This window comes from Heterodontus francisci, chromosome 8 (genome assembly GCF_036365525.1).
Source record: "Heterodontus francisci isolate sHetFra1 chromosome 8, sHetFra1.hap1, whole genome shotgun sequence".
NCBI lineage: Eukaryota > Metazoa > Chordata > Chondrichthyes > Heterodontiformes > Heterodontidae > Heterodontus > Heterodontus francisci.
Window position 1 is genome coordinate 28,842,645 of NC_090378.1, and position 10,670 is coordinate 28,853,314.

A 10,670-nucleotide genomic window follows, 5' to 3' on the forward strand; every position below is an offset into this window, starting at 1 on the left:
TATTTGCACTAAGGAGGTTTTAATCAATATTCGGGAAGTTGAAGTCACCCATGACAACAACCCTGTTACTTCTGCACCTTTCTAAAATCTGCCTCCCAATCTGTTCCTCCATGTCTCTGCTGCTATTGGGGGGTCTATAGAAAACTCCCAATAAAGTGACTGCTCCTTTCCTGTTTCTGACTTCCACCCATAATGACTCAGTAGACAAACCCTCCTCGACGACCTCCCTTTCTGCAGCTGTGATACTATCCCTGATTAGCAATGCCACTCCCCCACCTCTTTTATCTCACTCCCTATTCCTTTTGAAACATCTAAACCCGGGAACATGCAACATCCATTCCTGCCCCTGTGATATCCAAGTCTCCGTAATGGCCACAACATCGTAGCTCCAAGTACTGATCCATGCTCTAAGTTCATCACCCTTATTCCTGACACTTCTTGCATTAAAATAGACACACTTCAACCCATCATTATGGCTGCAACTTTTCCCTGTCAACTGTCTAACCTTCCTCACAGACTCTCTGCACTCTGTATCTTCCTGTTCAACAGCTACCCCATCCACTGATCCGTAGCTCTGGTTCCCATCCCCCTGCCAAACTAGTTTAAACCCTCCCGAAGAGCTCTAGCAAACCTCCCGCCCAGGATATTGGTGCCCCTGAAGTCCTGACATGAAGTCCTGTAACATTGATCACAAGTCGTGGGAGTCAGTTGCCAGCGATCGCCAGACCTGGCGGGCAGCCATAAAGGCAGGGCTAAAGTGTGGCGAGTCGAAGAGACTGAGCAGTTGGCAAGAAAAAAGGCAGAAGCGCAAGGGGAGAGCCAACTGTGTAACAGCCCCGACAAACAATTTTTTCTGCAGTGCCTGTGGAAGAGTCTGTCACTCGAGAATTGGCCTTTATGGCCACTCCAGGCGCTGCTCCACAAACCACTGACCACCTCCAGGCGCTTACCCATTGTCTCCCGAGACAAGGAGGCCAAAAAATAAAGAAGAATTGATACCATCTGCTGCAATTCTTTTGATGGCTGAACAAGCCAATTCTGAAAAGGCAAAGTCTGCCATAAGTGCCACACCCTTGCCGGTGGTGCGAGATGATCTCTGCTGACGCCTTGTTGGCAGGGCTGGCGTCTGCTTTGGAGCTTCTGAAACCATGTGTCGACATGGTGGCGAATTCTTGCCCACAGCTGGTGTCGCCATTTGCATCCATTTGTCAACTAGAGTGTTCCGCTTGTCACGATTAATGTCTCTTTTTACAGCATCCTTGAATCGGAGCTTTGGGTGCCCTGCTGGTGTTGTGGCATGGGCTGCCTCCCCATATAGCAAATCCTTGGGGATGCAGCCATCTTCCATCCTGTGCAAATGCCCAAGCCAGCAAAGTCTCCTTTGCTTGAATAGTGCTAGCATGCTTGGCATGTTTTCCCTCGAATAGCCAATACCGAATGGTATTTTGTCTTTCCATGTGATGCCAAGGATGTGTCATAGACACTGGAGATGGAAGTTATTGAGCCTTTTTTCTTGGTAGGTGTAAGTTGTCCAGGTTTTGCTGCCATACAGCAATGTGCTGAGGATACAGGCCTTGTAGATAAGCCTCTTGATCCTGTGGGTCAGTTTGTTGTTTTTCCATGCCCATTTTGTTGGCAAAGGTTGGTCCAAGGCATGTGCTGAGCTGTTCATCAAGAGACAGTTTGTGTGTCGCAGTAGATCCAAGGTAGCAGAATTTGCTGACTGCTTCTAGTGGTGTGTTGAGTCTGATCACAGACAGTCCATGAACCTTTGGAGCTGGTCTTCTGTCTAGGCAACTAGTGCAGCATCATTAGCATACAGAAGTTCTCTGATCAGAACATGCCGCACTTTTGTCTTGACTTTCAGCCTTGATAGGTTGAGGAATTTCCTGTCTGATCATGTGTGGAGGTACACTCCTTCCATGTTGGCAGGGAAAGCATAGTTCAGGAGGACAGAAAAAAAAGATACAAAACAGAGTAGGGGCTAAGACGCAGCCCTGTTTCACCCCATTCTTGATCTCAAAACCGTCAGAGTTGAAGCCTTCAAACTGAATGGTGCCCTGCATGTTATCGTGGAAGGACCATACGAGACTGCAAAGCTTGGGAGGACAGCTGATTTTCTCTAGTATCCGGTAGAAGCCCATCCTGCTCATGGTGTCAAATGCTTTGGTGAGATCCACAAAAGCAAGGTAGAGTGGTGTTTGCTGCTCTCTGCACTTTTGAAGCTGACGTAGGGAGAAGATCATGTCTACCGTGGATCTGCCTGCTCTGAAGCCACATTGTGCCCCTGGGTATAATCTGTTGACTGGTCATGAAGTCTTATTAGAATGATTCTGGCAAAGGCCTTCTCAGTGACGCTGAGGAGTGAGATGTCCTGGTAGTTGTTGCAATCCTCTCAATCATCTTTATTCTTGTATAACATGATGATGTTTGCGTCACACATATCCTGTGGGATAGCCTTCTGTCCAGCAGATGAGGAGGAAGTCGTGGAGATATGGTAGTAAGTGGGGCTTTCCATTCTTAAGTAGCTCAGCTGGTATTCTGTCCTTTCCAGCTGCTTTCCTTGCTGCTGACCACATTCAATGGCCTTTTCAAACTCAAGTAATGAGAGTTCTGCATCAAGCTTATACATGACAGGTAGCTGCAGAAGATCATCAAGCAAAGGCAGACAGATATCCATCTCACGTGAGTATAGCTCAGAGCTTGTCTTGACTTTCAGTCTTGATAGGTTGAGGAATTTCCCGTCTGATCGTGTGTGGAGGTACACTCCTATGTTAGCTGGTGGGCCATTTGCTTCTTCCTATCAATGAGTACTTCCCAATCTGTGGATTTCAGAGGAGCAACTTTGGTAATGGTAGGGATGAATGCTCTTTTGATACCATCATCCACAGTGCAAGCATTACCAATGTCACTAGCAGTTTGTATTTCTTCGCATAGATTGATACAATACTTGTTGACACAGTACCTTGCTGTCTTCTGCACAACTGCCTTGATAATATGAGTTTGTCATGTCTTTTAGAGTTAGGAGCCAGGCTGTAAGCCAGGTGAGCTGCACTCTTCATTTCAATGACTGGTGTCATTTCTGTAACAAACTAATCTTTGTTCCTGTTTCTTCCTTTGCAAAATGTGGTTACTGTAGCTTCGTAGATGATTAATTGCAGAGACTTCCATGCTTCATTAGCATTTTCTGGTGAGCCCTCAGGTGGAAGGGACTGCCTGAGAGCTTCTGAGAACTTCTGACATTTGTCGTCATACCTTGTGCATGGAATTTTGATGCGCGGCATGCTATTGTGTTTAGACTTGTGTATTTTCCTTGGTTGCACCTTCACCATTCTACTGACAAGCCGATGATCGGTATCACAATCTGCACTGTGATAGATGTGGGTGTGAAGAATGCTGGACAGATCACATCTTCTGATGATTATCAGGTCAAGTTGGTGCTAGTGGCCAGATTTCGGATGGTGCTATGACTCCTTGTGCTGATATCTGCCCTGGAAGAAGGTGTTGGTAACACAAAGTTCACGCCGTTCACAAAGTTCTAGCAGCTGCTGTCCATTTTCGTTCATCTTGCCAATGCTATGATGACCAAGATGCATTTGCCGTGAAACTCTGTCTGATCCAACTCTTGTGTTAAAGTCTCTAGGAGAAATAACTTTTCTCCATGTGGCAGATGCTCCAGAATATCATCTAGAGTGTCGTAAAAGTGATCTGCGTCTTCGCCATTGGCGTACAAGATTGGTGCATAAGTGCAGATGATGGTGACAAAACCTCTATCTGATGATAGATGAAGAGATATGAGGCATTCAGAAGTTGCGACAGGCATCTCAATTATCTGCATCAATCTGTTGTAGACAGCAAAGCCCACTCCATGTTCACGGTGGTCATCTGGACTTATGCCATGACAAATGAAGGAATAATTGGCCTCGCTTATTGATCTAGGGTCAGCCAATCTAGTCTCTTGGAGAATAGTAACGTCAATGTTGAACTTGTGTAGCGCACGATCAATCAATGCTGCCTTATGTACATTGTCTGTTGACTGCAAGTCCTCTTACATGCCAAGACACATAATCCTGACATTCCAGCTTCGAAGATGGAGAATCTTCACCTTTTGTTTCTTGGGTGACCATTTACCATCTGCTTGTCAGGATAGGATTCCTAATCCTCATGCTGCCATACAGAAAGGCAGATGTTGGCTGCCCAGCTTGAGATGGGCGGTGACTGACCAATAGAATGTGATGATCCTTCCACTATCAGAGACAGCCCATGACGCCCTTCCCTTACGCCAGTCCTTCACTGTCGCTGGGTTAAAATCCTGGAACTCCCTACCTAACAGCATTTTGGGTCTACCTACCCCATGTGTTCTGCAGTGGTTCAAGAAGGCAGCTCACCACCCCCTTCTCAAGGGCAATTAGGATGGGCAATAAATGCTGGCCTAGATGCCCACATCCCACGAACGAATAAAAAAAAAAGTCGAGCTGGGCTTATAACCCATAAACTACCTTCCTTGTTGGTCCCCTCACTGGTAAGAGTAAGGATGGAGTGTCCTCTCCATTTGTTTTTTTTTTATGGGTAAAATGTCCTTTCCATTGTTTTTTGGCCATATATAACCTAGCAGAATTTGGAGACACAGACTTGCCCAGCATCTGCATCTCCCTCTCAACCTTATAGATTAAATCCAGAGGAAGGGTGGGAGCCCCTACTTCTAGAGCCCATTGGGTTGCAGGAGTTATCGGAAGGTGCCTGCTTAACGGGATCACCAGCCGCCTAAAGGACTCCACTCCAGTGTCTTTGACTCTCCTGAGCCAGGCACACAGGCAGTGGGTACTTTTTGACCCATAGCTTGTACCTGCTTGATGGATGCCAGGGTGTGCCCACACACAGGAGGGCCTGTATATCACATCTTTGGGGGCCAAGGTTCCTTTGAAAACCTCTGCAGTTGAGTCTAGGACTGCAGGGACCTAGTTGCCGTGTGTCACTGTGAGGAGGCACAAAAGGGGTCTTGGTGATGCAGAGGCTGTGTACTGGCAGGAGAGACTTACACACCCCGCTCCCTCTTTGCAGTAAGCTAGCCAGTGACAGTGAATCATGCAACTGCACTTGATGCATAACTTCACTCTGGCAGAATCAGAGATTACTTTACCACATATCGGCAATTGCATCATTCAAAATGGAATTGGATACACTTTTAAAAAGGAAGAACATGATATGAGGAAAGGGCAGGGCAATAGACAAGTGCAGTTGAAAAACTAGTGCTGGCACAATTGCCTGAATGGGCTCCTCCTGTGCTGCAAATTCTATGACTCTAGTATTCAGCAATGTAATTAAATAAAATTCAATGATTTTCATGAATGTTTGTGTGGGGCTCAGTAAAACAAGGCAATAGTCTTAGTTCAATTCAAAACTGATGTAGTTTTTATCATTCGTTGTTTATCATTTAGATGTATTTCAATGCAACCCTGACAGACTCCTCCAAACTCCTCAAGCCACTGTTGGTCTTCACCTTTATCATCTGTGCAGTGATCTCTGGTTTAACACGCATTATCCAGTACAAGAATCATCCGATCGATGTGTACTGTGGATTTATGATAGGAGGAGGAATTGCTGTCTATTTGGTAAGTGTCACATCTTACAGTTTGTTACAAGGATATCATTCCTGATGTTGTGTACTCATTGATTTTAGAAATGGCCCTCTTTTAGATGTTTATGATGTTTCTCTGGTGGTCAATAATCTCTTGGTGAGGTTACAGCAGTAGATTGGAAGAAACCTCTATAGAAAATCTAGATGGATATGTTGGTCCATTTCGCTGTATTAACCAGAAAGATCAAGGCTCAGAACCTTAGTCAGTGATGGGTTGGTTGATCTCTGATAGAGGAAGTAGAAGGACCCTAAAACAGGCATCAACCTTCAGGGTTAGGGAACACACACGATTGCCCAGGATTCCTAATTGGGATTGCTATTTTATGATTGGCACAAAATTCCAACCATCCATTTAGAGGATTGGAAAATTATGCGCAGCATGCGACCCAATTTCTGATGCACACTTTTATAGGCGACACTGCCTGCTGGGATGGTAGAGTTGGGATACTATTCCTTGATGTCTAGGAATTGATTTTAGTTAAACCAGCTGAAGTGTAGGCTATTTCAGTTGATGTCTTTTGAATAAGATTAACTTGTTTAGGCATCCAATTGAACTCTCAATGACTATGTGCCAATACTGTAAGAGCATTCTTAATTCGAATGGTTATGGTTAACATTTTATTTGTGAAAGGTAGCTTTTGTTCTCACATACAGGCACACAAACATCATATTAGGGCATGTGAAATTGGTTTGAGTGACTTCATTAATGCTTTAGCAAGGTATTTGACACCTCAGTCTGATTGTCTGCTGTGTTACAGTATCGTACCTTGGAATAAATTGACATTTTTTTTACACTTGTTAGCCCAACTCAAATACAGTCATCTTTAAAGACTCAGCTGTGGCCTTTTTGTCTGGTACTACTGTCAGAAAAGCTGCAGTAAAACCCATCATGCTTTCTGGCCTACTATCCAAGCAAGAGATTCAAAGAAAAGTAACAGAAAGTCAGGAAGTACTGAAAGAAGTTGTTATACTTTGAAGCAGTTTTGCTTTCACTTATCTAACTGTCCAGCTGTGGCTCAGTGAGTAGCACTCTCAACCCTGAGTCAGAAGGTTGTGGGTTCAAGTCCCCTCCAGGAACTACAGCACAAAAATCAAGGCTGACTCTCCAGTGCTGTATTGAGGGAGTGCTATGCTGTTAGAGAGGTTGTCTCTCAGATGAGATGTTAAAATGAGGTCCTTGTCTGCTCTCCTGGGCAGACATAAACAATACAATTGTGCTCTTTTGAAGAGGAGCAGGACAGTTCTTGCCAGTGTCCATGCCAATATTTATTCCTCAATGAACATTACAAAAACCAAAAACAGATTATCCGGTCATAATCACATTGCTGTTTGTGGGACCTTGCTGTGCGCAAATTGGCTACTGCATTTCCTCCATTACAACACGTCAAAAGTATGTCATTGGCTTTAAAGATCTTTGGAATGTCCTGAGATTGTGAAAGGTGTTATATAAATGTAAGTCTATCTTTATTTTGATATTTTCAAAATGCCCTATAATATTGATGTTTTAAACTCTGGACGTTAAAAACTGGAATGCTGTTTGTAGTGTGTCCCAAGCACTTCAAATCACAACTACATTTCGACCCATCATTTTCTGACGTACCTGAATGATGCTCAATCAGAAGTGGAGAAAATCTACTGAGCACATGAACTTCACCCTCATAAAATACTTCAGATACAAATCCAGATAAAGGTTTAAGTACATGTTCCAATTTAACACAAGACTGGATGAGCAGACTGTAGCTCAGCAATTCCTGTTAACTGAGGGCCTGACCTAATTTCCCAGGCACCACGTGGTACAGTGAGACAAAGCAGGATCACTATCACATCTGCTGCTCAGCTGGCCCAGATGTTGCAAGAGAGAAGCAGGACTGACTGGCCAGGGCATCAACTTCATAAAACAGTGATTCTTTTTCTTTAATAAGGAATGACATGAGAAATAAAAATACATTACATTTAAATTGCAAATAAAATGATAAGACGTAACTTGCAAATCAGATTTTAAAAAATTATGCAGCACGTTTTTATGATCTGAATCTCACTGTCTGCAAAAAGGATGGTGGAAGCAGATTCAGGAGTAATTTTCAAAAGGGAATTGACTATATACTTGTCAAGGAGAAATTTTCAGGGTGATGGGGAAAGAACAAGTGAGTGGGAATAATTGAATAGAAGGAAAAGAAAAAAATTGCATTTATATAATGCCTTTCACAACCTCAAGTTGTCCCAAAGTGCCTTATAGCCAATTAAGTGCTTTTGAAACATAGTCATTGTTGTCCAGTACAGGCGCATTGGGTCAAATGGCCTCCTTCTGTGCTGTATGATTCTATGCAATAAATAATCTTTAAAATGTATTTTCATTCCGCATTATTTTGTGTTCTACATGTAGGGTCTTTATGCTGTGAGCAATTTCCAACCTAGTGATGATGGCATAACCCACCAGACCCATCATAGAGAACCTTTGAGGTCACTGACAGACCTCAGCCAGGAAAGCAGTAGACAACTCCAAGGAAAAACAGGCAGTAGCATCGATGGGATTTCATCCCACCATTCTGAAAGTATTCTGAACCGAAATCACAGGGAATCTAGCTCCCTTACAAACTTAAAGAGAACGAGCGCTGACGTTGAGATCATTACTCCTCGCAGTCCAATGGCAAAGGAGAACATGGTAACCTTTAGCAACACGTTACCACGTGTCAACACATCATCGTTGGATGAGGCAGCCAGAAGAAATGCAACAATTCATGCTTCTATGGACTCTGCCCGTTCTAAACAGCTCTTGTCACAATGGAAGTCTAAGAATGAAAATCGAAAATTGTCCCTGCAAGTAATGGAGACAGAAACTGGTCACTCACCACCAAAGTCCATGGAGATGAGATCAAGTTCAGAACCAGCAGGAGTAGGCCTTAATGGGGACCAACAGATACAACTCAACCAGTATCTGAAAATTCAAGCTGGTGCTATTCCTGGGACTAACAGCACCAGTAACATCAGTGGAGGAGCAAGAGTCTCCATGCAGTCACGCCCCGGCTCATCACAGCTTGTCCATATACCTGAAGAAACACAAGAGAACATAAATACTTCTCCAAAAGCCAGTTCAGCTAGATCAAAGTGGCTTAAAGTAGCTGAGAAGAGTGGAGTAGGTAGGGCAAACACCCAACCAAGAATTATGCAGGTTATTGCTATGTCCAAACAGCAAGGTATGTTACAGAGCAGCCCGAAAAGTATGGATGGTAGCACAGTAACCTGCACAGGATCTATAAGATACAAAGCACTAACAGACCACGAACCTAGTAATATTGTCAGGGTGGAAGCTCACCCAGAAAACAACAGATCTCTCGTGCAAGTACCATCGGGCAGTGAAGGAAGTGGATCATGGAAATGGAAGTCCCATGAAAAGGCCAGCATTCGCCAAGCATTTGAGTTAAATGATCTTAACAGGGACTCTGAAAGCAGTGAGTCAGTAAAGGATAGCTATGCTTCATCTGATAGAAAGAAAACCAATCCAGACGGTAGTGACCACCATCACCATGGAATCACCACCATAAGAGTAACGCCAGTGGAAGGAAGTGAAGCCGCTTCTGAAACGCATTCTGTGTCCTCCAGTCGGGATTCAACTCTCAGGAGGAAAGCTAACATAATTTTAATACCGGAAAGAGGAAATAGTCCAGAAAGTACAAGAAATATCTTCTACAAGGGAACATCGCCCACCAGAGCTTATAAAGAATGAATCCTTATTATGGAAGCCTGCTGAAAGACAATCCATTGAAAACTGATGCTGAATACCAGTACTTACCGATAATAGATTGAGCAGTTTTAATGTGCCATTCAGTTGTTTATTAATTGAAAAGTTACTGATATTTAAACATGTTTGCATGAATATGATATTTTTACATCCTAATCAAGAGCACACAGGCAAAGCCTAAGCCTTGTGAAAGAAGTATTTGCTACATTGCTATTTCAATAAACTGTGAATGCATTTTCACCCATTCTGAATATGTCACTTATGTATTGAGCAATTCATATATTTTCAGATAGCTTTCACTGTACTGCTGTATTCCGTAATGACCAATTTAGAATTTATTTCCTGGTTAAAGCTGTAGATAGTACTTATATACCCAACTGTTATGAAGGATTTTGTGAAATTTTATATGTGGAAACATTATTGGGATTGCAATGATTACTTGGGCAACACAATCAGTCAAAGTTTTAGTGAGCTACAAAGCTACCTTCTAAGGGGATCATTTAGATGAGAAAACCATGCAGCTTTTATAGAAATTACATGCAAACTATATTCAAATACATACAAATGTGCACCATGTACATTACAAATAATAGAATTTTTCTCTCACAGAATGTAAAATGAACAGTAATTGATTACTGATCACGATTTATATCATAGATTTTTATACCTATTGTAGCCTTAGATTATTGATATCATGCCTTTAATGAAAATGTTTTTAAGTAATATAGACAGCTTTTTGGAAGCTTACCAAGGCTGTATTTCAAAAGTATTAAAAGTATAAAGTATGCCTTTAATCATATGTTACAGGCTTTGTACCAAGCTTTTTCTACATTTAAGTAATGAAGGAAAGTGTCCAATACAACAGTGCTGCCATTTCCACCCCTCCCCCAAACCCACAACTCTAGTGATGTACCAAATATAACCCTGTATGATCCTTTTAAGTTGCTAAAGGAAATTATTTCGGTATTTATTACTAGATTCATATTGATAGAAAAAAAACCTATGTGTAGTTTTTACTTGTTGATATTCAGTTTTGGATATAGCTTATACGTAGGAACACAAGAGTCAGGAACCTTCAAATGACAGTTAAAATAGTGTGCTCCCAACGCTTTCCCACAGTGTCTTTGTTAAATCCTGGTGGGAGTTTTCTTAAGGAATCATCTCATTTCAAAGAGCTATTGGCTTGAATTATTCCAGTGGTTAAAGTGAAAACTTTCCTCGTGTTACATTATGACCTAGTTACGTTTTATTATGATGGATAGAAAAAGCCGAATTGTTCCTGCCACTAAAAAA

General features: G+C 42.5%; 1 protein-coding gene across 1 annotated transcript in view; it reads left to right on the top strand.

Moving 5' to 3' along the window:
• LOC137372494 (phospholipid phosphatase-related protein type 4-like) overlaps nucleotides 1-9,422 on the top strand; it is a 76,537-nt gene extending 67,115 nt beyond the window's left edge. The window contains exons 6-7 of the mRNA XM_068036363.1: nucleotides 5,439-5,612; nucleotides 8,022-9,422. Of these exons, the coding sequence (XP_067892464.1) occupies nucleotides 5,439-5,612; nucleotides 8,022-9,362 (1,515 nt within the window). The 3' untranslated portion in view covers nucleotides 9,363-9,422. The remainder of the gene's footprint in view (nucleotides 1-5,438; nucleotides 5,613-8,021) is intronic.
• Nucleotides 9,423-10,670: the final 1,248 nt, after the last annotated feature.